Genomic DNA, 27,918 nt, shown 5'->3' on the forward strand with positions numbered 1-27,918 from the left:
AAAAAATCCTGACAGTGAATTTTTTGCAGAGGTGTCTGTAACAGACTGAAAACACTTCAGTCCTGACCGGGAATCGAACCCGGTACCTCTCACACCTAAGGCGGACACTGCCACGCCGCTATAAAAGCTAGCTCAATAGGAAGGAAGTATAAGTGCACCCTTATACTCTACCCTACTACATGTACCAACAGAATGAATATTAATGCAAAGTTTGATTACTATGTGTGCAAATTAAAGAAAGACAGAGGAAAAGGAAAACTTACATTTTTAAAGTCTAAGTTTCAGACTTCTAATATTGATGAATATGGGTCCAGTTTGATTGATCATCTTTGAACCTGCATATGTGTTGTATACCATCTTTAACAAGAAATCGTGATACAAAATTGATTCTGTGACATGCCAGGGCCTCCTCTGGGTTTTTAGCTCACCAGAGCACAAAGTGCTCAGGGTGAGCTATTGTGATCGCTCACCGTCCGGCGTCCGTCCGTCCACACTTTCCTTTAAACAACATATCCTCCTAAACCAACAGGCCAATTTTGATGAAACTTCACAGGGATGTTCCTTGGATGGTCTTCTTTAAAAATTGTTCAAAGAATTGAATTCCGTGCAGAACTCTGGTTGCCATGGCAACAGAAAGGAAAAACTTTAAAAATCTTCTTCTCAAAAACCAGAAGCCCTAGAGCTTAGATATTTGGTGTGAAGCATTGCCTAGTGGACCTCTACCAAATTTGTTCAAATTATGACCCCGGGGTCAAAATTGACCCCACCCTAGGGGTCACTTGATTTTACATAGGAAAATCTTAAAAAATCTTCTTCTCAAAAACCAGAAGCCCTAGAGCTTAGATATTTGACCTGTAGCATTGCCTAGAGGACCTCTACTAAAGTTGTTCAAATCATGACCCCGGGGTCAAAATTGACCCTGCCCCAGGGGTCACTTGATTTTACATAGGAAGATCTTCAAAATTTTTCTAAAAATAAAAGAGCTTAGATATTTCACATGTAGCATTGCCTAGTAGACTTCTACAAAAAAATTTCAAATCATGACCCCCAGGGTCAAAATTGACCCCCGCCCCAGAGGTCACTTGATTTTACATAGGAAAATTTTCTAAAAATAAACCAGAAGGCCTAGATCTTAGATATTTAACATGTAGCATTGCCTAGTAAACTTCTACAAAATTTGTTCAAATCATGACCTCCGGGATCAAATTGACCCCGCCCAATGGGGTTACTTGATTGTACATAGAAAAATCTTCAAATTTTTCTAAAAATAAACCAGAAGGCCTACAGCTTAGATATTTGACATGTAGCATTGCCTAATGGACCTCTACAAAATCTGTTCAAATCATGACCCCCGGGGCCAAAATTGACCCCGACCCAGGGGTCACTTGATTTTATATAGGAAAATCTTCAAAAAAATTCTAAAAATAAACCAAAAGGCCTAGATCTTAGATATTTGACATGTAGCATTGCCTAGAAGACTTCTACAAAAAAATTTCAAATCATGACCCCCGGGGTCAAATTGACCCCGCCCCAGAGGTCACTTGATTTTACATAGGAAAATCTTCAAAAAGTTCCTAAAAATAAACCAGAAGGCCTAGATCTTAGATATTTGACGTGTAGCATTGCCTAGTAGACTTCTACAAAAAAAAATTCAAATCTGGACCCCCCAGGGTCAAATTTACCCAGCCCCAGGGGTTACTTGATTGTATATAGGGAAATCTTCATAAATTTGCTAAAAATAAACCTAGGGCTGTTTTCAATAGAAACGATATCGATGTATCAACGATATTTTTTGTCGATCGATGATCGATTCCCATTTTCAGAACTCGATATTTTAAGGAGAAAAAAAACTACCCAAATAAACACGCAGACCCTAAAAAACAACTAAAGTTCACAAAGTTGTAAACTTGGATAAATGCAAAAAAAGGAGTGAAGGCAAAATAAAAATGAAAGATGTTATTAATTTTTATGTATTTCTTTTATTTCATAAATACAAATACAACACAATCAAACAGAAATATGGAAATTAGGCAATAAAACTTAAAATAGCATTTACAGGAAGGTATATAGTATCATATGAACAAATATGTCGTTAATCTAACTTAATAATCGATATATCGATGTATCGTCGATATTTGTCTTCTGGTATATCGGTATCGTCGATACGCCTAAGACCCAATCAATGACAGCCCTAAATAAACCAGAAGGCCTAGATCTTAGATATTTGATATGTTACATTGCCTAGTAGACTTCTACAAATATGTTCCATTCATGACCCCCGGGGTAAACTTGGCCCCGCCCCAGGGGTTACTTGATTGTACATCAGAAAATCTTCCAAAAAAATTCTAAAAATCATCAGTTTGACATTTGAAACATGTAGCTCATATTACTCTGGTGAGCGATCCAGGGTCATCATGACCCTCTTGTTCATACTTCTCGCCAACCTTTTCGCCAATTTGAAAAAGTTGGAGCCACTTTAGAGCCATTTTTGAGTTGGCCGTCATAGTGTGCATAGAGAAATAAAATATTGTAAATAATTTTATTAGGAATAATAACAACTTTTGAAGGTGTATTAGTTTATTGTAGTTCTAAGTAAGTTCAGTTTGTAGCTGAATACAAATGACACAAGTCATTTCCGTAGTTTAAGAATCATATCTATCCATGAATTACCAATATTCCAGGACTCATTTATTTTCGGAAAGGAAAATTCGGAATTTTTTCTACTTAAGAAGGTTGAGTTGAACACTCATCTAATGATTTTTAAGAAGCCATGGTTGCAAGTGATATCTTCCAGTTTCTGAACATTTCAAAGAAATTAACCAGGTCCAGGATACAAATTGAGGCTGTTATGTTTTTGTTTTCGGATCCATCGTTAAAATCATTACAAAATCATCTAATATATTTGCAAAAAGTAACAAATTAAGTGTATCTTTCGTACTTATTAAAAATTCGTCAGTCATACAACTACATGCCACAAACATGTTGATCTTTTTTGTAAAAATTGCAACACAAAGTACACCACAATCGGCGTTAATTTTGGTGAATTCTCGGCAGAGTTCAAACATACAAGCTGGCAGATGTTTTGATTACTGATTAACCATCAGTTCACACATTATTACGCAATTATCTTCTCAAAGTGTCAACCAACTTCAACAGTTGAAATGTCAAATACACCGCCTAGACTGGTTATCGATTTTATTCACTACCCAGGGTTCTAGCCAGGATTTTCTGAAGGCATGTTGCAGAAGGATATTTTTTGACGAGCAAAGGGGTGGGTGCGGGAGGTGCGTCACCTCCTGCATGGGGGGTATGGGGGTCACCCCAGAAAATTTTGTGTTACTGCAACCCATTTTGGTGCATTCTGGTGCATTTCAGAGTGAAAAACACAGTGGTATTTTCAGTGATTAATAAGCATCATTTACATGTACAACAAGAAAAGATATTAGGTCATAAAAATCCTATGGAGTTATTTGCTGAATGACAATTAAAAGTTCATCAATTTTAAGTTGCTAAAAATGTTCGTTTACTATTTATTGTACATAAAACAACACAATTTTAGCACTGCACACAGATCTATTTGTATTTTAAAGTTTATGTCTTCTATTTCTGCGGAGTTTATTTGCTGAAAACTTATCCATTTTAAGTTTTTGAAAATGTCAACTGTTTGTTGTACATACATGTAAAACAACACAATCTGAGACTGTCATCCAGGGAAACGCTGGCTTCCATTTTGGATCAATGGCCATTTGGCCTGGCTGGGAGGGATTCTGAAATTGTGACCGGGGCCTCCGTGGCCGAGTGGTTAAGGTCGCTGGCTTCAAATCACTTGCCCCTCATCGATGTGGGTTCGAGCCTCACTCGGGGCGTTGAATTTTTCATGTGAGGTTCTTCATGTGAGGAAGCCATCCAGCTGGCTTATGGAAGGTCGGTGGTTCTACCAAAGTGTCCGTTCGTGTTGAAATAATGCACGGAGGGTATTTCAAACTTTTCTCTACAAGTTCTATTTTGAAAGTGATGACAGAAAACATTAATTCTTGCATTGTCTTTTCGATATTCCGCCCGAGAAAACATTTCATACATGTGAAAAACATTAATATTACGGCGATAATTGTTCAAAAGCATTTTACCGTGTTGCACAATTTTTGACTTAATTCCTTACATTGTCTTTCCTTGATTGCGAAAAACATTCGGACGATAATTGTTGAATCATCTGTCATTATATCTAATAACATGTATAATCTTAAAACTTGCGAAAGCAGTCACTTTCATGTACACATCACAAGATGCCGCCTGTCAAAGGATTTAAAGGCGGAGCTACGATGAAATTTACGTCACACGTTCCACATATAGGAAGCTGTCATTGGTTTATCGGTTTACCTAAACTATCGGGTAGCACGTGGAAGCTTTTCGAATACACTATCGAATTAATCGGGGTGTTTATTGGGATGATTTTATGACATGTCGCTTCGGCAATTAAGGGATGATGGGGGAAATAAGGGATGTCGAATATACAACTCAAAGTCTGAAGGCATGTCGCACGCAACAGGCGATAATAGCCTGGTGAGAACCCTGCTACCAGCGCCTAGGTAAACACGTGTATCGGGAACCAATTCTTGGGCCGCTTATGTCCTACGGAAAAACAAATGACGAGAAAAAAACTATGCGCCACTTATTTTCGCCATTTCGCAAAATTTAGCGCCAAATTCTTAAAATTATCGCAAATGCGACATAGGCGATCGACAGTATAATTATTTATACCAATACAAATACCAAAATACTTTATTACATAAAACATCATTACGATGTTTATAACAACTTTTTATAAGAACATGCAAAAATAGTGAGTAGCTCTAGTTCATTCAAGTGATTTAGTATTGCCTGGCTTATATTTGAAGCATGACATGTCTGTACAAGTTGATGTTTTAAAAGATATCATTCCTTTTTCAGTCGCCAATACCCCCGCTGGCCTGTAGTTTCAGTAAAGGTAATTAATTTATCTTGTTGAATATTGAGTAACAAGAGTACGCTTATTTGGTAAATGCTTTTGCTGTGTGGGATATAAGAAATATTGTTATCCTTTAATTTTGAATTGATATGATTGATACATGTACCTTTCCCTGTATCTCACTCTATGTTTTACTCTTTTTGCACTTTATGGCTGAGTGGGCAGTCATTTACTTAAAAAATCTCCAGAAGAGTATACCTTTCTCCATTTATATTAAGAAAATTGGGATGTTGAAAGCAAAGAATACCCTTTTAAAAGTTGTGTTGATGAACAGCTTGGTTGTTGATTCCAGCATATGATTATGGAAATAAAGGGAAAATATGTATTCTGTAGAGCAAGCATGATTGAGATGACTTTATATTGTTTGTATTGCTGATATCATTGCTCTGTAGTCCAAATTATGAAGACATTTGTCTAGTAGGAAAGGGAATATTCATGTGTGTATGCATGAAGTTAATTAATATTGGCCACAAGATGTTTTACTGTAAGGAGGAAGCTACCTGTCGGTATAATATACAGTGTACTAATGCTTCACAGAGCCATGTCTGTGATTTTCATACTATCAAATTTTGTTTTATCTGTGATCTGTAATCATGTTCCCTTAATAGGTAAGAGAACTGGACATATATTAGCTCTGGTAGACGAATGTGGCAGTGTGGTTTTGTACAACACCAACTTAGCTGGTGATCAGGCCTACATCACAGGTGAGCTTGCAAGAATAATGGTGAAAATATCTGTATGTTAGGGTGAGCAGGACTGGTCCATTTAGATAGATATATGCCCATGTACGGACATGCATGTACACAGAAGTCAAAAATCAATTAGTGCTTATATTTTTATATGCCTATGAAACGATCACTGGCAGTGGGCAGATGGTTTCCACTAAAGTTGTCTACTCTTACTAGTAGTTATAATCACCAAACTTGGTCACAATGTTTATGGGCATAATATCTTGGACAGACTTGAAATTCACCCAGATACTCCCAGTCACTTGTGTTATGGCCCCTGAATTACTTAAAGCTACGAAAATTGACAGTGTCCACTTAATAACTTAAGCAGTTCTTATCCAGTGTTCACCAAACTTATTCAGAATGTTTATTGGCATATTATCTGGCCAGGTTCGGTAACAGTCGGATTGTCTGTCGCTGTAGAGTTGCAGCCCTTGAATTTGTCGCAGTTGAGAAAATTGGCAGCTATTATGCTCAATAATTAAGAGTATTTTAAAATCAGAATTACATGTAGTTTGCCTTGACAGGCTTATATATTGACAGTTTGGCACTCTTGTTAGCTCGACTATACAAAAAGTAGTCTAGCTATTCTACTCGTCCTGGCGTCGGCGTCATATAGCTTTGAAACTTTTTTCTTTTTCAAGGTCAGTTACCAACCTCACTGGGTCAAGTCCCGTAACTATGACATGTATTTTGGCTAAATTATGCCCCCTTTTGGACTTAGAAATTCCTGGTTAAAGTTTTATTTGCAAGTACATATAGCATTACTTTAAGGCATATAACTTTGAAACTTATTTTTTCTTTTTTCTAGGTCAATTACCAACCTCACTGGGTCAAGTCCCATAACTCTGACTTGTATTTTGGGCAAATAGCCCCCTTTTGGACTTAGAAAATCCTGGTTAAAGTTTTGCATGCAAGTTACTGTCTCCAAAATAATGCAGCTATTGAATTGAAACTTCATATGTGTCTTTCGGGTTATAAAACTAGGTGATAGCATCAAGTCTCGTAAGTTTGACATGCATTTTGGCCAATACAATAATGTGGACATATATGAGAGCTTGTATATTCATTTACCCATGATTTTGCTTCCGGTGGGTCAGGACTATAGTTATGCCACATAACAATTACCTTATGCCACATACCAATCACCTACAGATGTTGGACCCCTTTGGTTGGTGTCTGTTGAAATTCTGTTACATCTGTGAAATAAGTGTAGTGATTTAAGTAAGTTGCAGTTGCTGTTGTAAATACCTATTTATAATAAAAGAGTTGAACAAGTCAGTGTTATGGTTGAAAATCGAAAAATGTTAACCAAAGGTATTCGGTGTTTGTTAGTAAGATGCTGAAGTATTTTAGAGTATTATATTGTATATTTTAGATTGGGTTGCACACAACAATGCTGTGTTTGATGTAGAATGGATGGCACAGGAGCAGAAGCTTCTGACAGCATCAGGAGATCAAACTATAGGTCTATGGGATGTACCAAGCAAGAAAAAACTACTCACCTTCAAAGGACATAGCAGTTCTGTAAGATCTGTAAGATACAGACCACAAGATGATGGTATGTACCAGATTTAATTTCAGTGAAAGCTTTAATTGATACAGCTCTTGCAGAATAAGTGCATAATAGTTAGCAACGAAAATAAAAGTTCTGGCACAGTTTTTGGTGTTAACTGATTGCTGTTACAACTTGAAAACTATTCTAAAAGGTTAGCACAGCAAACTCAGCAAGGAAGTACTGCTTGCAATTTTAATGATTTGAGCCGTGCCATGAGAAAACCAACACAGTGGGTTTGCGACCAGCATGGATCCAGACCAGCCTGCGCATCCGCGCAGTCTGGTCAGGATCCATGCTGTTCGCTTTCAAAGCCTATTGGAATTAGAGAAACTGTTAGCGAACAGCATGGATTCTGACCAGACTGTGCGGATGCGCAGGCTGGTCTGGATCCATGCTGGTCGCAAAGCCACTATGTTGGTTTTCTCATGGCGCGGCTCATTTGTACTTTGTTTGTAGCTGTATTATTTTGTAGTACAGTTTGTATTTAAAATGCTGAATTATATGCTGAATAATGTGTCTTACCATTTCAGCTGTGTTTGCATCTGGAAGCAGAGATGGACATGTTAGGCTGTGGGACACGAGATGTAATGTTACAGGTATGTTGATGTTATGATTGCTGGGCCTGTATTAATCAGCTTTTGAAGTGTGAAGTAAGACTCAAAATTTTCTTTTTGCTCTCAGTGCATCAAGGGATTTTAATATTTCTTGGTACAGATGTTCCCAATAATGAGATGACCTCTAGCTCAAATGTCAAGGTCACACTTGAACATCAAAAGTCAATAGAGCTTTTTCCTCTGTCAGTTCTATAACTCAGCCATCTGTCAAGGGATTTTAAAATTACTTGTCAAAAATTTCCCCCAATTTTCTTAAATTTCTTTGTTCAGAAAGGCCTTTAATCAAATTCTATGACAGTAATAATGGTAATGGAATAGATTTGAAGTTTTTCAGTAGGAAGAAATTATTAATGATTACAACATAAATTACAATGCAGATCATTTTGGTATATAACATTGCATGTAATATTTGTAGGTGAGAAGGTGAGCTGTGTAGGTGTGATAAAAAATGCCCACAGTATATCACAACAAGCTTCCAGTAGGAGGAAAAAGTCTCGGCTAGGTCCAGCACAGGTAATATTTCTTCCATAAAATTTGTGCCCAAGCTCCAGGGAGTTGAGAAAATGGGCATGTAGTGGTTCGTAATGCCAAAAGCTGTTTATGTTACATTTGAGAGAAATAAACCAAGGTAATTATAATGCAGTAATAAAAATCTAAGGTCAGGCAATTTTTATATTCACTCAACTGTAGTTATGTAGTTATAGTAGTTATGGTAACATGTATGTACATTTCTATGTCTGAATAATAGAAGAAAAATTGTTGTACAAGGACCCTTATTTGGTTTGATCATAAAGAAAAAAATATCTACCAGTTTAATGACTGGGCAATGGTCAAAACCTATTTTCATGCGGTCATAAGAGAACTTTTGACTAGCCTATTATTATGTGGTGTTTGTTTTATGGCTAAAGTTGCTGAGCATGAAGTAATCTATTTATGGACTATTGACTAAGCTTAAAGCAAAAACCTATTTGCTACCAATTTACACAAAGTTTTATATTGCCCATGTATGTTCTAGTGTATAAACAGTTAACCTTCGATTTAAGGATTGCCAGCAGTGCGTCTCATGTGTCTTGTTTGATTTCATTATTGCCAACAGTGTGTCACATGGGTCTTGTTTGATTTCATGATTGCCAACAGTGTGTCACATGGGTCTTGTTTCATTTTGGGATTAGCAGTGTGTCACATGGGTCTTGTTTGATTTCATGATTGCCAACAGTGTGTCACATGGGTCTTGTTTGATTTTGGGATTGCCAACAGACTGTCACTTGTGACTTGTTCAGTTTCATGATTGCCAACAGTCTGTGACATGTCTTGCTTGATTCGGGATTGCCAACAGTCTGTCACTAGTGACTTGTTTGATTTCAGGATTGCCAACAGTCTGTCACATGTGTCTTGTTTGATTTCAGAATTGCCAACAGTCTGTCTCATGTGTCTTGTATGATTTCAGGATTGCCAACAGTCTGTCACAAGTGTCTTGTTCCAAAATGATAATCTGTTGACCACATCGGGGGCTGTAGATGGGTAAGCTGTATAACAGTTGTATTTCCTTTCGTGATATAAGGGTACAACTATTTTGAAAACCTGCAAGGTACCTAATGCTCAAGAAGTCAGTCTTTATAGTTTGTGAATTAAGTAGTAATGGTTTTTTTGCAAGTCAGTCCACCTAAATCTGAAGTTCATGAAAATTCAGGAAGTAAAACTCGTAGGAGGAATTGTAAGTGGAAGAGTAAAACACCTGATTTACTCAGGGTTTTGAGTAATCTAAATAGAAAATACAAAAAAATGGCAGCCAACTACATGAATTACTTTGATTTTCTGTATGTACAATGAATTTTAAGTTATTTATACTCCATTCATGTTTCTTTTAGAGAAAATGTAGTTACATTTTGGAAACAAGATTGTACAAACCAGACACCAGAAGCAGTGTTGGATAGGTTGAATTTATAATAACTGCAGAAATAAATATGACAAAACATAATACAGACACTGTGTTTTAGAGATTTTTTTTATATTTATCAAATATATATAAATTGCTCTTATGATGGTGTTTAATATATTGCAGGTGTGTGAAGGTATGGGATATAAGGAAGATCAAATCAGATTGTGCAGCAGCTGTGTATAATTTTCCATATACAGGCATTTCTAAACGAACACATGGTAAATATGTAATAACTTGAAATGAGAGAAACAATCATTTTATGCATGTTTTAATTGTTTACCATATTTAAATGGGGCTATAGGGGTGTACGAAACATACATTCTCTTTCCATCTTTCAGAAATTCTACGTATTGTGATATTTTGTATGCATCCATACTGTGAATACATGTGTTAATGGAAATGGTTGACATTTCAGTTTAAGGTCAAGTTCATGACTATGCAACACTTGTGTAGTTAGGTCTCCTAAACCTTTAATATGGAGTTATTAATAAACATTTTCACATTGGCAATTGACTTTAAAAACTTAATATTTAACTTTTTTTAGTTCTGAGTCAGTGTCTTATGTCTTACTACACATCAAATTTCTAAGGCATACATGGTATAGGAAGCATATTTACTAGTTTTATTACATGTACCACAAATCCATTTAAACACAAGGTGATAAATTGACCTTTCAGCTTAATTGATATACTTTTGTCCCAGTCACAAAATTTTTCAAGGTTTTATAAATACAATAACATTTAGGGATATCACTTGTTTTAACAGTTTATCAGATTGATATACTTTTTCCAGACTTACTTTCAGTAAAACATTTTGTAATTTTAATGCATATATTTTCAAATATGAATTTGGGTCAAATAGATCTTTAAATTTAAAGCCAATTTATGATATGTAGCCATTTTACAGTCTTCTTCATGGTAAATATATAGAATAATGAAGATGGTAAAACATTGAACAGTGTCATAGTTGAAGTTGTTCAGGTATAATACCATATTATGTTTCAGTATTGTTATTATCCACCACAATTTCATATTTTTCAGGGTTTTCCAGTCTGACATTTGACACATATTTTACAAAGTTGTTTGCTAACTGTACAGACGATATGATCTACTGCTATGATTTCATCTCGTATAAACCAGAACCAGGTAGGATTATTTCAGTGTATCAGCTAAGTGTTTTATATATATCAAACAGCTAGGTACACAGGAATTCTGTAAAATAAGTGCAAAATGGTCAAAGCCCAAAAAATGGGTCTTTATGCCAGTGTTTAAAAAAATAGAAACATATATCGTGGCCTCAACGCGAAACTAGTCTATGTATATATAGAAATAGAAGCAGATAGACTAGTTTCACGTTGAGGCCACTATATATTGTTTTAAATAGGTACATGTAATTCTCTAATAGAAAAAAGAGATTCTGTTAATACCAGTTTTCTGTGACTAAGTAAATCAGTAGTTAATGATTTCTTCCAGTATGTACCTATAAAGGACACAGAAATACGTCGTTCTATGTGAAATCTGTACTGAGTCCAGACAATGAGTTTTTACTGAGTGGATCTACCGATGAGCATGCCTATATTTGGCAGGTAATTGTTTTCTCCATATTTCTCCGTATTTTTGTTTAGGTAGAATTTGAAGCTATTTCTGTAGATTCAGAAGCAATATCAATGCTCCCTGTTTTAAGTTGCTAATAAAGTACATACACTGCAAAGTGTCTGTGAAAATGATCTGGTTGTAGATGTTAATGGCTATCTGGTTGATCATGACTTCCCATGAAGTATAAAGGGCAAGTTTGACCTTACTGCAGCACTACAACATTCCTTCATCCCAGGATTATTTAAACTAGTAATGTATTGCTTAATTTCTCTTATGCAGTTTGTTACCATGGAAAGTTTTAGTTGGGCATACCATCATGCTGTAGCAAGTGTCAGAAAAAAACTAATTTTCCCCCAGAGATTTGTCTTGAAGAACAAGGGGCTTCATTATTGAGCACACATGCTGATAACATTTACTCGGTGAAAACAATGTAAGCCATATTCCTGTAAAAAAAATAGGGGCCAAAAGGGAAGATAGATGTAACAATTTAAATAATGTCATGACAATAAGTGATGCTAAGCTTGCAGGGATGTAACACTTTGCTGCTGTATTATTCCATTGAAGCAAACCATGTTATAATATGGTTGTCATATATTAGATGGTGTAAAGGTCTTCTGTCATTTAAGCTAAAAAACAAAATATATAAGAGCTTAACATCTCTAGCTTTACATCTCTAGCTTAACATCTCTAGCTTTACATCTCTAGCTTTACATCTCTAGCTTAACATCTCGAGCTTAACATCTCTAGCTTTACATCTCTAGCTTTACATCTCTAGCTTAACATCTCTAGCTTTACATCTCTAGCTTAACATCTCTAGCTTTACATCTCTGTTGAAAACTATGTGAAGTTAGTTAATTGTTAAGCAACAAAGTATTTTAAAGCCAACTCAAAACATATATTGGGTTTTATTATTCCATTTTTAGCTTACCTGTCACGAAGTGACAAGGTGAGCTTTTGTGATCGCGCAGTGTCCGTCGTCCGTGCGTAAACTTTTCCTTGTGACATCTCTAGAGGTCACATTTTTCATGGGATCTTCATGAAAATGGGTCAGAATGTTCATCTTGGTAAATTCTAGGTCAAGTTCGAAATTGGGTCACGTGCCATCAAAATCTAGGTCAGTAGGTTTAAAAATAGAAAAACCTTGTGACCTCTCTAGAGGCCATAATTTTCAATGGATCTTCATGAAAATTGGTCAGAATGTTCACCTTGATGATATCTAGGTCAAGTTCGAAACTGGGTCACATGCCATCAAAAACTAGGTCAGTAGGTCAAATAATAGAAAAACCTTGTGATCTCTCTAAAGGCCATATTTTTCATGGGATCTGTATGAAAGTTGGTCTGAATGTTCATCTTGATGATATCTAGGTCAAGTTCGAAACTGGGTCATGTGCGGTCAAAAACTAGGTCAGTAGGTCTAAAAATAGAAAAACCTTGTGACCTTTCTAGAGGCCATATATTTCACAAAATCTTCATGAAAATTGGTCCGAACGTTCAGCTTGATGATATCTAGGTCAAGTTCGAAACGGGGTCATGTGCCATCAAAAACTAGGTCAGTAGGTCAAATAATAGAAAAACCTTGTGACCTCTCTAAAGGCCATATTTTTCATGGGATCTGTCTAAAAATAGAAAAACCTTGTGACCTCTCTTAGAGGCCATATATTTCATGAAATCTTCATGAAAATTGGTCAGAATGTTCACCTTGATGATATCTAAATCAAGTTCGAAAGTGGGTCACGTGCCATCAAAAACTAGGTCAGTAGGTCAAATAATAGAAAAACCTTGTGACCTCTCTAGAGGCCATATTTTCCATGGGATCTGTATGAAAGTTGGTCTAAATGTTCATCTTGATGATATCTAGGTCAAGTTTGAAAGTGAGTCACGTGCCATCAAAAACTAGGTCAGTAGGTCAAATAATAGAAAAACCTTGTGACCTCTCTAAAGGCCATATTTTTCAATGGATCTTCATGAAAGTTGGTCTGAATGTTCATCTTGATGATATCTAGGTCAAGTTCGAAACAGGGTCATGTGCGGTCAAAAACTAGGTCAGTAGGTCTAAAAATAGAAAAACCTTGTGACCTCTCTAGAGGCCATACTTGTGAATGGATCTCCATAAAAATTGGTCTGAATGTTCATCTTGATGATATCTAGGTCAAGTTCGAAATTGGGCCACGTGCCTTCAAAAAGTAGGTCAGTAGGTCAAATAATGAAAAAACGTTGTGACCTCTCTAGAGGCCATATTTTTCATGGGATCTGTATGAAAGTTGGTCTTAATGTTTATCTTGATGATATCTAGGTCAAGTTTGAAACTGGGTCAACTGCGATCAAAAACTAGGTCAGTAGGTCTTGAAATAGAAAAACCTTGCGACCTCTCTAGAGGCCATACCCTTGAATGGATATCATGAAAATTGGTCAGAATGTTTACCTTGATGATATCTAGGTCAAGTTTGAAACTGGGTCACATGCCTTAAAAAACTAGGTCAATAGGTCAAATAATAGGAAAACCTTGTGACCTCTCTAGAGACCAAATTTTTCAATGGATCTTCATGAAAATTGGTCAGAATTTTTATCTTGATGATATCTAGGTCAAGTTCAAACTGGGTCACATGAACTCAAAAACTAGGTCACTATGTCAGTTAATAGAAAAAATGACGTCATACTCAAAACTGGATCATGTGGGAAGAGGTGAGCGATTCAGGACCATCATGGTCCTCTTGTTTATATGTTCTCATAATACTTCAGAATGTTTTGATATCAAAACCAATGTATAAGATATAAAACTGTTTCAGGTATCTAAGCCCAATGCAAGTCCTGTTATACTGAAAGGTCATAGAAGTGAGATATCTGACGTGGCTTGGTGCAAGACTGATCTATTTAGGGTAAGTGTATCGATGTCTTAAAATTACATTATTTGATAACACCAGGTAAGGTGATTTAGATATGTTTGATCCATTTGTTCAATTTTAACTTTTAAAGCTATAAAAAAAACCTATCTCACCTTCCTATTGAAACGCAAAGTTAAAACTGCTATATGTAACCTTTCCTGAGATAGATTTAAACAATGCTATATTTGAGCTGTACCATGAGAAAACCAACATAGTGCATTTGCGACCAGCATGGATCCAGACCAGCCTGCACATCCGCGCAGTCTGGTCAGGATCCATGCTGTTTGCTAACGACTTCTCTAATTGCAATAGGCATTGAAAGAGAACAACATGGATCCTGACCAGACTGCGCGGATGCGCAGGCATGTCTGGATTCATGCTTGTCGCAAATGCACTATGTTGGTTTTCTCATGGTGCGGCTCAAAATTTTAAACAATGCTATATTTCATTTGTATTATTCAGCTGGTGACAACATCAGATGATAATACAGTACGTGTGTGGAGATACGATTCTACTGCAGAATTGAGGAAGAAATTAGGAAGGACTGACATCTCATGCGGGATCACTGGGTCAGCTGAAAGAACTCACAGAGATATTGGTACATATTATATTATACGAGATTTATATAGTGCCCTTTTCATGATTACCATGTTCAAAGGCACTTTATATAGCGCAAAGGTTGCCAATCAGGGCGGCAAATTCTACCTCTACTAGTACAGACAGAGAACAGTCTGACAGAGTGAAACAAAACTCCCAGAACAGAGAAATCCTTTTAGACACTAGCCTGTCTGCTTAACTTAGCCTAGCTCCTTGCAAATAAACAGTTGTTCTTTGAAATGCTCGGTGTATTACACCAATAAACGCGAAGCCTTCGTTCTTTGGGAAAAACTAGTACTGGCCTTTTAGTTAGACACCTAGGTACCTCAGAAATTTCCAGTGCCTGGACCTCTGGATTGACATTTAAGCATGTTACCACTAGGTTGTGATTTATCTTATTGTCCTTTTGAGGAAAGTGGTCTTGTTTCCCTGTTGGAATCAGAGTAATAAAGTTTTCATGATTAACATGATTGCACAATTAATGTTGAAAGACTTTTTAGCTCACCTATCACAAAGTGACAAGGTGAGCTTTTGTGATCGCGCGGCGTCTGTCGTCCGTGCGTCCGTAAACTTTTGCTTGTGACCACTCTAGAGGTCATATTTTTCATGGGATCTTAATGAAAGTTAGTCAGAATGTTCATCTTGATGATATCTAGGTCAAGTTTGAAACTGGGTCATGTGCGGTCCAAATCTAGGTCAGTAGGTCTAAAAATAGAAAATCCTTGTGACCTCCCTAGAGGCCATATTTTTCAATGGATCTTCATGAAAATTGGTCAGAATGTTTACCTTGATGATATCTAGGTCAAGTTTGAAACTGGGTCACGTGCGATCAAAAACTAGGTCAGTACGTCTAAAAATAGAGAAACCTTGTGACCTCTCCAGAGGCCATACTTTTCAATGGATCTTCATGAAAATTGGTCAGAATGTTTACCTTGATGATATCTAGTTCAAGTTTGAAACTGGGTCACGTGCCATCAAAAAATAGGTCATTAGGTCAAATAATAGAAAAACCTTGTGACCTCTCTAGAGGCGATATTTTTCATGGGATCTGTTTGAAAGTTGGTCTGAATCTTCATCTTGATGATATCTAGGTCAAGTTTGAAACTGGGTCGACTGCGATCAAAAACTAGGTCAGTAGGTCTAAAAATAGAAAAGCCTTGTGACCTCTCTAGAGTCCATACTTTTCATTGGATCTTCATGAAAATTGGTCAGAATGTTCTCTTTGATGATATCTACAGGGTTCCCATGGTCAGGGAAAAGTCAGGGGAAAAAGTATTTTTTTCAAGGTCAGGGAAAAAGTCAGGGAATTTTGTAATTGGTCAGGGAAATTTGGAAATTTTGCAAAAGTTAGGGAAATTTGGAACCAGAAGTCAAAAGCAGGAGAATAAAGTTGTGAAAAAGTAAAAAGACTGAAAATAAAAGGCAAAAGCAGTTTCTTTTCTTTTGGCTAAACCAAACATTTTGATAAAAAAACAGTCTGTTAAACAAAATTATTTTTAACTTTTAACAGAATTGAGACCACAAGAATGCTTTGAACTGTATAGTCCTACATAGCTGCAAATCTATTTCATCATTTTACCATAAGCCATAATAAAATTTTTCTGTTGTTTGTATGGAAAGTTACTTAAGAAAAGTTATTACATACCATTCTTACATGTTTACCATTTTCTTTACTCATACCGTACTTTGGGATATTTTCGTGTCGGCAAATTTTCGTGCTTTAACCCAAAAAACAGTGGTTTTATTTTGGCCTGTGTATTTTTCGCCATCTTACGTAGGTGGCGAAAATTTCCCCGAAAATTTCATCAAAATCCAACAACTTTACCAGCATTTTTGAAGAGTATCCAAAAGAGGTTACTCTTCTGCGATTGTCCAACAACACAAACTACGTAAATTAGAATTTATTATATTGGTATATACATACAGAAATTTATTGCAAATTGTATTAAAATGTAAAAGCAATAAAATTCGTTAAAATGCTCAAGAACGTCTGAAATTTCTTTTTGCTGTACCTTCTCACAATTTAAAAACAAACAAGCACCAAACGAGGTGCTTATTTGAAACAGTCATTTCAATTTTCATATTCCCAAAACGGCTGCGTTTCCACATAACACAACTCGCATAAATTACAGTCCACACTGTTTTTTTCTACTGGTAGAAGAACTTCTTTTTTTTGGTTGACAATATTTGAGAACAGACATGTCTGTTTTCACACTGTGACAACCATTGTACTATACAGTAAGTGTATCAAAATTAAAACTGCCAATTATCAACTACACATATTCAATAGATTTGATAAAAATTGGTCAAGGTGAGAAAATCTCGGGTTTTTCGTTTTTGTAACAATACAGGTAACACAAAAGCAGTTATCTTTTCACACCCAATGTCAGGTATTTGCATTCCTTAAACCTACACAGATCTTTGTACCAAAAGAACAAAAACACAATATGCTTCATATATTGTATAATATGTAATGAGCACTTGGGCACGATGAGCTTACATTGTTTCTTCTTCCAATATTATCATATCCATTACATTTACATATAAGAAAATACTGACATGAATCATATAACAACTTCAAATACCATTCAATTCATAAATATCAATTCAATGATTGAACATGCATAACATTCACTTCTCATGTATATATATATATATATAAACATTTTTAAATAAAGTAACAAATAATTTCCCGTGATTTAGATTTAAAAAATAATCTGTTTGTAAGCATAGGTGCCCAAAGCTGAATGACCATACAAATCACAACAATCGGCACGATAACTTGCCTTACCAGCGTTACTAAGGCTACCAACAAAACAACCATCAAAACAAGATTTTGATTGGCCTGATACAACAATAGATCTATACCTATTCAAGGAAAATATTTCCCGCCTAATTCGCTTCGCTTAACCGACGGAAAATATATATCAATAGGCATGTAGATAATAGCAGGTATTGTAGTGCTAATGTTTATAAATATGGTGTATAGGTATATTTTGGACATGGGTATATTTTTAAGCGTTATATATTCGCCACTTCATATTGGTGGCGAAATAGGCGAAAAATTAACCATGACGAAAATATCCCAAAGTACTGTAGAGTCAGTGTACCCGGTTTCGCACACATTTCCTAAGAATACTTTCCTATTTAGCCAAAAATGATTAAATTTGAATTTACCTCTACATGTTTTAATAAATACACTTATTTTGGTTTAAAACACGCTTACTTTCCTTTCCCACTTCAATGAAGTCATACTTCTTGGTGAACTTGATTCGGATAACATATTTTGACCAGTTTTTGCATTTAAGTGTACCCGGTTTCGCACACCATGCTATTTATAGATATCAGTGATAGTAATACATTTACCCAAAAGAAAAATTTCAATTAACTTTTTAAGTATTTATTCTATTCAATTTAAACATGTATTTTCCAATAAAACATCTGAAAGTGAAATTAAAAAGCAGTTATGAAAGTGAAATATAGGGACCAAACCCTGTTTTTACTGCTTAAAGCAGAAAAGGCTAAAACAGCTGAATACATGAAACAAAAATAAACAATAGAAGCTGCTGAATCACAAAAGACCCCAACAAGTCTTGTCATTCGATTAAGTTCTCTGTTTTAATAAAAACGTAAAGCAAACAATCAAGTTGAAGTCATTTTGCAGGTTGGGAGAACTTCAATATCTGTTGAAATATTTTTCATTTCGGTAAAGTAATAGGTAAATACCTACATGTATGAAGGAAAAGTGATTTTTCAATTTATTTTACACCTTGTTGTTGTTTGCTTAGTCATTATTTTCATAAAATTTAATATTTTTCAGCTGACCTACTGGCCTCCATTAGTATTGTTATTGTTTTCGTCTGCACTTACCAGAATGAGGCTCAAGCGGGGATGGACCCCTTGTGTCAATTTATGTAGGGAATAACTCAGTTTTGTGAAATAATAAAGAATTGTTGAATTTTCTGCTTTATTCTCACAAAGCACATGAATTTGCTGGGTGTGCGAAACCGCGTACAGTGCGAAACCGGGTACACTGACTCTATTACTGCTTACAGTTTGTAATGTAAAAAACATTGCTATTTTGATTTATTTCATATTTAGATAGACCTTAGTCTTCTGGTCAACTCTTCTTAGTAAAGATCAAAACTAGTTTTCAAGTGCAAAAATGTTTATGGAAGTTCAGTGTTTAATAAGTTTGAATGGTTATTAGTGGTGCATTTTGTTAAAAGTAAAAGACTATTTTAATAGAATTCTTTGCAGCATCTTAATTTTACCCTGTAATATTTTAAAATTCAGCTAACAGAGAAAGACTGAAAGATTAAGAGATGTAGAAAAGATGCAAACAAATTGCATACTTAGGGTGGATATTAGGACTTACTTGGCATCATAGAAAAACAATTAAAAATGGAAAGTTAAACAAAAAAGAAATCAAAACACTAATATCATTGTACGTATAAAGGGTGTAAGTAAAGTTTGCTACAGCTGAAAAAGTAAATCAGCATGATAAAAATGTGTAAAGTAAGATTTGTTCAGTCATTAAATACTGATATGTTGAGGCATTTAAGCTGAATATTTTTTATTGTATTGAATTTTCAACTTTTGAAAAATAAACAGGCATTTCTGCTTTAAATTATTCCATGTCAGTCTTTAATCATTATTTGTAGAATGCAAACTCGAATACTGTAATGTGAAAAGAAATGAACCACTTCTAAATAAATTGCAACATACATATGCTATTAAGTCTACAAGTAGACTACCCCTGTTAATTATGTGAAAAATGCCATTTTCTACAAAAAAATATATGAATATAGGCAAATTTTCATAGAATGTTGTACATTTGTCTGAACGGACACAGTAGAAAAATCCAAAATTTGATCATAGGTAGTCTTTTAGTGAATAATATGGACCTTTTTTGTTGTCTGTTATATCACACTAAAATAATATAGTGATCTGTTAAACTGGAACAAACTATCTTTACACCCTTTAGTTATCAATATGACAAGAAACATAATAAGGGTTGGCTGATGGGGAATTATGGAGGCCACATCTATCAATAGATGACCAGGTAAGCATCCCAGAATGCGAAAGTTTTAGTCAGGGAAAATTGGAGTTTGGTCAGGGAATTTTATTTTCTCTGCTTTGTTTGAACCCTGAATTCTAGTTCAAGTTCGAAACTGGGTCACGTGCCATCAAAAACTAGGTCAGTAGGTCAAATAATAGAATAACCTTGTGACCTATCTAGAGGCGATATTTTTCATGGGATCTGTATGAAAGTTGGTTTGAATATTCATCTTTATGATATCTAGGTCAAGTTCGAAACTGGGTCAACTGCGGTCAAAAACTAGGTCAGTAGGTCTACGTCGTCTGTGTGTCTGTGCGTAAATTTTTGCTTGTGACCACTCTAGTTTAAGATCCAGCCTTGAAATTTGGATGACATGTACAGTTTTGCACACCAATCTTGAAACTGTCTTTCAGTGACCATAAATGTGATCTACTGATCTACTTTCTAATATTTTAGCATCAGTTTCAAACTTTGCCATTTGAAACATGTGGTTCAATATACTCAGGTGAGCGATTAAGGGTCATCATGACCCTCTTGTTTCAAATATGATAAATGTCAAGGGCAGAAGAATACATCTGAGGGATGCTTAATTTTAATTGTGTTGCTTCTTGTTGAATTGATAATTTGATAGATGCATTATGGTACTTGTTGTTTAATCGCATATTACTCACAAACACCTTGTTATATGACAGGAACGTCAGTTGATCCTGGACCCCAGACACCAAAGCGCTCTCCCAAGTCAGCCTTGAAAAGGTCAGCAACTCTTCCATTTGGTCCAGTGAAAGCAGTGACACCAAAACAATCTAAGACCAGCATATCTGCATCTCCCTCGCCATCCATCAAAATGTGGCTCAAGCGTAGTGCCAGTGCACCGAGTGCAGATACTCTCAGGTCCAGCATTAACCAAACAGTTTCTCCTACAGCTGATAGCAAAGGACAGTCTAGCGGGGCAGAAAGATGTGTAGGAAGTGAACATTCCGCTGCTGGACCTAGTGCATCCGAGGAAGCATCTTGCAGTCCAGCTAAGAAACAAAAACTTGAAACTCTAGTCTCTGAAAGAGACAGTAGCAGAGACAATAGACTTGCAGAAAACAATAAAGCAGAAAGTGTGAAAGGAGACATTCAGGAAAATGAAAAACCCACTGTAAGAAAATCTTGTAAGAGAAAATTAGTTGATGATACTTCACCACAAAAATGTAAGAAGCAAAGAGTGGGTAGTGATATGGACAGTGAGAATTTTAATGTGATAACAGAAGACAAAGAAAATAGTCCCAGTCCACAAAAGGAAAAGACTTTATTTAAAGACTCATACTCTGAATTTAGTGATAGTCCTGCCAAAAAACAAGTTGTATTCACAGATGCGATCCAATCTCCTGCCAGAATTTCATTGAAAGAACTAGATAGCAATATTTATCAGTCCCCGACGGCTAATTTACCAAATCTAGTTGTTGATGGACCGCAAAGGAAAAATCAGACAGGCATGGACGAGGACAAAAAGAAAGGTGTTGATTGGTTAACTCAGATGAGGATTCAGAAAATGGCAAAACAGAGTCCACAGAATAAGAAATGTCGTGGGAAACTGTTGGATAAATTATGTGAGAGTTCTAGCACTGAATCTTCACAGGAGACTGAGAGAAGTCCAGTATCATCACCTAAAGTCAAGGTAACTAACACAAGATACCTTTTCTTTTATAAATCTGCTCATTACTGTAAATGATTATGGTATTTCTTTATAGTATTGGTTTAGGAATTGATCTTTTCAGTGGCAGCAAAAATGCTTTATGTTATATGTTACAGTGTATGAGAGTGTAATATCAAATGGTTCATTTTCCTGGACCAGTGTTTCGATTTTTCATTTCAAAGTTAAAAATCAGTCTAAAATCCAGAAACCGGCAGTTTCTAAGCCCTGGTAATGTCACAGTTGCAGACTTTTCTGTTTAAACAGTCTTACTTAGCATTGTCGCCTAACAATGTCAGTATTAAGTTTATTTTGTAATTAATTTGTTATAATTTTCAGAGCCCTGTGCATGGAGTACGCTCAATAACATCTTTCTTTGCTCGACCAGCTTTGAAATCGTGATAGATATGAACTACAGGACAGATATGACTGAATGTCTATACAGATTATTCCATGAAGAGAATACATGTAGAACTCCAGTAAAATGGCTTACTTAGAGCTTTTTCAACAATGATGCTATTGATGTTGGCTTTTTTGACTGGTAAAACTGAATCTTGAGTGAAGTGATTTGACACATTTGTTCTGGAAAAGCTGTGACCTTTGCGATGGGATACTTAAGCAAAGTTCATATTTTTGTGTTATTAACATTTTCTTTTATCCCCCGCCGATGAAATCGGGAGGGGGGTATTGAAATGGCGTTGTCCGTCCGTCACGTCCGTGCATCCGTGCGTGCGTGTGTCCGTCCGCAGCCATTTCTCAGTAACTAGCAGGTAGAATTTCATGAAACTTGAAATAAACATGAACCAACATACTGCGATGATGCCCGTCAAGTTTTTTTTTGGATTGGTCAATTTCCCTCAGAGTTATTGCCCTTGATTTAATGAAAAATGCCCAATAATGTCCGTCCGCAGCCATTTCTCAGTAACTAGCAGGTGGAATTTCATGAAACTTGAAATAAATATGAACCAACATACTGCAGTGATGTTCATCATGTTTTTTTTGGATTGGTCAATTTCCCTTAGAGTTATTGCTCTTTATTTACTGAAAAATCCACGTCTACAGCCATTTCTCAGTAACAAGCTGGTAGAATTTCATGAAACTTAAAATAAATATGAATCAACATACTTTGATGATGTATGTCATTTTTTTTTTTCAATTTGTCAATTTTCCTAAGAGTTATTGCCCTTTAATTATTTGAAAATCTACAGATTTGTACATAACAAACCAACCAATTGGTAGAATTTCATAAAACTTCTTTCATTCTTTTCCGTGAACATTTATTATAAACATGTGAAGTTGTGTACCCACACATGGTCACCACCTTGCTTTCGTCACACCCCCTCCCCCGACCAACCTCCCCCCCCAAAAAAAATTCTTTCCTTTTTATTATTATTTTTTTCAGACTTTCATGAATATTTATCAACATACAAAGTTGTACTGTTCCTCCACCTCACTCCTCCACCCAGTCATCCCCCTCCCCCATTTTTATTTTTTTTTCATTTTTAATTTTCCATCCATATTTTAATAATTATAATCAACATCGATGATCAATGACAATAATCGATGTTTTGTACCCTCACCCAGTCACCCCCGCTGCCCCTCCTCCCCCAACCAAAAAATAGCATTCATTTTCTGTTAAATTGATTTTGACAAATGAAATTATTTGCTTCTTTTGCTTCTTGGTAACATCCTTAACTTTTTGCCGGATATATTTTTTTGCCATTCCTGACCACAAACCCTTTCGGCGGGGGATACCAATTCATCGAATTTGCTTGTGAAATTTTTTATTTAGTGCTAGTTCTTACTTGATTTATGTCCTTAGATCATTCACAGGTACATATTGACTGTAGGTGGAATAATATTCACTTTGATTTTAATTCTGCTTATATTCTCAGATAGTACTGATGGTGATTCTTGAGGAGAATATTATACAATGTTATTTCCAGAAATATAACTTGCTACAAGTCACAAAATCTTAGCAGAACAAATAAGGCTGCAGATCATTTAGTTGAAAAAGAGGCTTGAACAACAGTCAGTAGTACTTGATACATTAATATTGTCACCATTTGCACATAGTCACAGTAGTCTTCAGTGGTCAGAATATCAAAAGTGACTCTAGTTTTCACTATTGACTGTAGTTGTAAAACTGAAAATCTTTGTCTTTAAATAGATCGGGTTATATATAACAAATAGTTTGATTTGGCTTTCTTTAGAAGAGGTTTGTAGTTGAAATGATGGTGTTTATTGAAACGGTCAGGATTGTTTTACAGATATTCTAGAAACATTTTTGTTATAATAAGATGTCCTGTTCTTTCTTGTTATTATGATATTATGTTTAGAACAAATTCATTCGGAACTTTGTTGTAAAATACAGATTTTGAAGGTTTACTAACCTTGATGTGGTTTATAACTGGCAAAGCTGTGTTTAATGTTAATCTAACATGATCACTTTTAACTTGAACATTGCATTTGTGAAATGCATGTCAATGACCGAAATGACTATGGACACTGTTGCAGCTGTAAGATGAGCACTACATCTCACATGACACTTTGATTTGAAAATAAATAGAAAATTATATTAATACCTTTCAACTTACTGTATGTTGGATATTAAAACAAGACAATGCATCATGTGCAGTCCTCATTCAGACCCTACCTTAGAGGTCATGGACACTTGTTTTAACCTTTGTACATGGATGTCTGTTGAGAATAAGGTGGCATAAATGTTTATTTTAAGAGTAGACACAACTTTTGCAACAAGTCACATTTGTAGTTTCACATTATGGACACATTCGTAGTTTCAAGTATGGTTGATAACTTACCCAGTGTTCATTTATTTCAGACTTCAGTTTTTAGCTCATCTGAGCATGAAGTGCTCAAAGGTGAGCTTTTGTGATTGCCCTGTGTCCGTCGTCAACAATTTGACTGTTAACACTCTAGAGGTCACATTTTTGGCCCAATCTTAATGAATCTTGGTCAGAATGTTACCCTCAACAAAATCTTTGAGGAGTTCGGTATTGGGTCATCTGGGGTCAAAAGCTACGTCATCATGTCAAATCAAAGGAAAAGCTTGTTAACACTCTAGAGGTCACATTTTTGGCCCAATCTTAATGAAACTTGGTCAGAATGTTACCCTCAATAATAAAATCTTGGACAAGTTCAATATTGGGTCATCTAGGGTCAAAAACTAGGTCACCAGGTCAAATCAAAGGAAAAGCTTGCTAACACTCTAGAGGTCACATTTTTGGCCCAGTCTTAATGAAACTTGGTCAGAATGTTACCCTTTATAAAATCTTGGACGAGTTTGATATTGGGTCATCTAGGGTCAAAAACTAGCTCACCAGGTCAAATCAAAGGAAAAGCTTATTAACACTCTAGAGGTCACAATTTTGGTCCAATCTTAATGAAACTTGATCAGAGTGTTATCCTCAATAAAGTCTTGGATTAGTTCGATATTGGGTCATCTGGGGTCAAAAACTAGGTCACCAGGTCAAATCAAAGGAAAAGCTTGTTAAAACTGTAGAGGCCGCATTTATGACTGTTATCTTCATGAAACTTGGTCAGAATGTTAATGATGATCTTAAGGTCCAGTTTTAATCTGGGTCATGTCGGGTCAAAAACTAGGTCACCAGATCAAATCAAAGGAAAAGCTAGCTGTAGAGGTCACATTTATGACCATATCTTAATGAAACTTGGTCAAAATGTTAATCTTGATGATCTATAGCTCAAGTTCAAATCTGGGTTTGGTGGGGTCAAAAACTAGGTCACCGGGTCAAATCAAAGGAAAAGCTAGTTAACACTTTAGAGGCCACAATTTTGACCATATCTTAATGAAACTTGGTCAGAATGTTAGTTTTCATGATCTTTAGGTCAGGTTTAAATCTGGGTCAGGTGGGGTCAAAAACTGGGTCACCAGGTCAAATCAAAGGAAAAGTTTGTTAACACTCTAGAGGCCACATAATGATTGTATCTTCCTGAAACTTAGTCAGAATGTTAAACTTGATGATCTTTAGGTCAAGTTCGAATCTGGGTCATGATGGGTCAAAAACTAGGTCATGGGGTCAGATCAAAGGAATAGCTAGTTAACACTTTAGAGGCCACATTTATGACCATATCTTAATGAAACTTGGTCAGAATGTTTATATTGATGATCTTTAGGTCAGGTGAGCGATACAGGGCCTTCATGGCCCTCTTGTTAAATGTTATGGCAAATGTCAAGCAATTTATTACTTGGCTTATTATAGCTAAATACATGTATGTACAGTTTTTATGCCCCGCCATAAAATGGGGGGAGGGGTGCATATAGTGTTACCCCTGTCCGTGTGTGTGTGTTCGGGAAAGGGTGATGTTCGTGTCTGGGCCATAACTTTGACATGCATGGTCCGATTTTAGAATAATTTCACACAAATGATAAGCATGGATAGACAAAGTGTCTTGCACTATAACCAGATCCCTAGGTCTAAGGTCAAGGTTACAGTCCTTGGTTGAACTAAGCTAATTTTCACTACATATATACTGATAATGTGGTCTTCGTGTCCGGTCCATAACTTTGACATACATGGTCCAATTTCAAAATAATTTGACACAAATAAGAAGCACGGGTAGACTATGTGTCATGTGCAAAATCAGGTCCCTAGGTCTAAGGTCAAGTCATACTTAGAGGCCAAAGGTGACATACAAGAACAACTTTGTCCTCAGCATTTCATCTTCATGCATGGAGGGATTTTGATGCAAGTTGGCTCAATTGTACACTATCATGAGATAGAATGTCATGTGCAAGACCCAGGTCCCTAGTTTAGAATTACTTCCCTTTGTTGTTACAATAAAAAGCTTATATTGTAACTTTTTATTACTGGTCTTAGGGAAAATCAAGACCACTTTTCTGTAGTACAACATGAATGTTACATACAATTTTGAGATGTTTTTTTGACCTATCTCTACCTGGTAAGGATTTTTGTGTAGACTTAGAATTTTTTTTTTTTTAAGATTAACTTCCCTTGGCCAAGGGTCCTTCTTTTTGTTTGTGAGCGACATTTCTCATGTTGCGGAGGCATCCATGTCTGTGACACATTTCTAGTATTAATTACTAACATATGTCCAGAGAATTATAACATCATTTTGTGAAAGTATTACATACATTTACACATGATAGTGTGGCAAAAATTGTTGTTCTGTAATATTTTCATAGAATTTTTCAAGGTATAGGAGTCATTTGTTTATTTGAAAACTATTTCCCTACTTTCAAAATCATGTATTGTAACCCAATTGTGTTCAAAGATTTTAGGTGCCTTATCACCAATGTGTTCGATTAATTTTTACTTACTGTTAATTTTATATTCTGTATATTTTTATACAGTAGACAAATAAATTGTCTTCAATCAAAATATTTTTGTTTATTTCCTTGCATGCATGTATATTCATTTTTTTACTTGAATCATTAGAGGTAAACGTTCATGCATGATGGCTTCAAGGGATAGGCAACAAAATACTCCACTGGAGATGAAAAATTTAACAAGTGCGTACCCAGTTAAATTCCTTTCAATCATTGCAGTTACTATACAGGCAAATGCACAAAATACAAATGTGTAGTTAAGTCCACCATCATTCTAGATAAAAGTTCTGGCATGTAATTGTGTCTGCCCCGAGTATGGAAATTTATTAGTTTTTCTATATTCAACTGTCTGTCTTACAGTTTTGGAATTGTAGTCGCACAAAATTGTTAGCACATCAAAACCAATGGTTTGTTTTCAAAAAATATATGCTCAGATTCTTAAATTTAGAGTTACAACCTCTTAACTTTTTTCCTGTGTCCAGGCTACATTCCCTGTAGTATTAGTGGGATTTTGGTGAAAATTTAACTAAATGATCAGTGTCAACCTGTGCATATTGTACTGCTTGACATTTGGATGATTTTCCAGAGTTATGGCCCTTTGATTCTTATACATAGTCACCAAAGAGTTTCAATCAGGCAGTCGAAAATTTTTATCAGCATATCTAATCATAATATGGTATTTTTATGGATAAAACGTGTAAATTTTGTACAGTTGTGTAGGTAATGAAATACCAACTTTTCCCAGTCATAAACATAATTTTGTTGAAAAAATATGTTTCTGTACAAAAAGTGATAATAATAATAACAAGAGTTATGGAACCTATGCCAGACTGTTTAGTTTTTAGTTGGGAAGGACTTGTGTGAAGTTTGATTCAGTTGTAGTGAGTAATAACACAAACACAAGCTTTGATGTATTTGTTAACAATTA

At 35.6% G+C, this 27,918-nt stretch overlaps 1 protein-coding gene across 1 annotated transcript in view; it reads left to right on the top strand.

Moving 5' to 3' along the window:
- Positions 1 to 27,042, top strand: part of LOC123545081 (denticleless protein homolog) — a 33,190-nt gene extending 6,148 nt beyond the window's left edge. Inside the window, exons 3-15 of the mRNA XM_053538695.1 lie at positions 4,948 to 4,984; positions 5,614 to 5,709; positions 7,112 to 7,294; positions 7,822 to 7,887; positions 8,321 to 8,418; positions 9,353 to 9,426; positions 9,968 to 10,062; positions 10,885 to 10,989; positions 11,317 to 11,429; positions 14,226 to 14,315; positions 14,784 to 14,919; positions 20,673 to 21,643; positions 21,998 to 27,042. Of these exons, the coding sequence (XP_053394670.1) occupies positions 4,948 to 4,984; positions 5,614 to 5,709; positions 7,112 to 7,294; positions 7,822 to 7,887; positions 8,321 to 8,418; positions 9,353 to 9,426; positions 9,968 to 10,062; positions 10,885 to 10,989; positions 11,317 to 11,429; positions 14,226 to 14,315; positions 14,784 to 14,919; positions 20,673 to 21,643; positions 21,998 to 22,060 (2,127 nt within the window). The 3' untranslated portion in view covers positions 22,061 to 27,042. The remainder of the gene's footprint in view (positions 1 to 4,947; positions 4,985 to 5,613; positions 5,710 to 7,111; positions 7,295 to 7,821; positions 7,888 to 8,320; positions 8,419 to 9,352; positions 9,427 to 9,967; positions 10,063 to 10,884; positions 10,990 to 11,316; positions 11,430 to 14,225; positions 14,316 to 14,783; positions 14,920 to 20,672; positions 21,644 to 21,997) is intronic.
- Positions 27,043 to 27,918: the final 876 nt, after the last annotated feature.

The sequence above is a fragment of the Mercenaria mercenaria genome, chromosome 1, assembly GCF_021730395.1.
Source record: "Mercenaria mercenaria strain notata chromosome 1, MADL_Memer_1, whole genome shotgun sequence".
Classification (NCBI taxonomy): domain Eukaryota; kingdom Metazoa; phylum Mollusca; class Bivalvia; order Venerida; family Veneridae; genus Mercenaria; species Mercenaria mercenaria.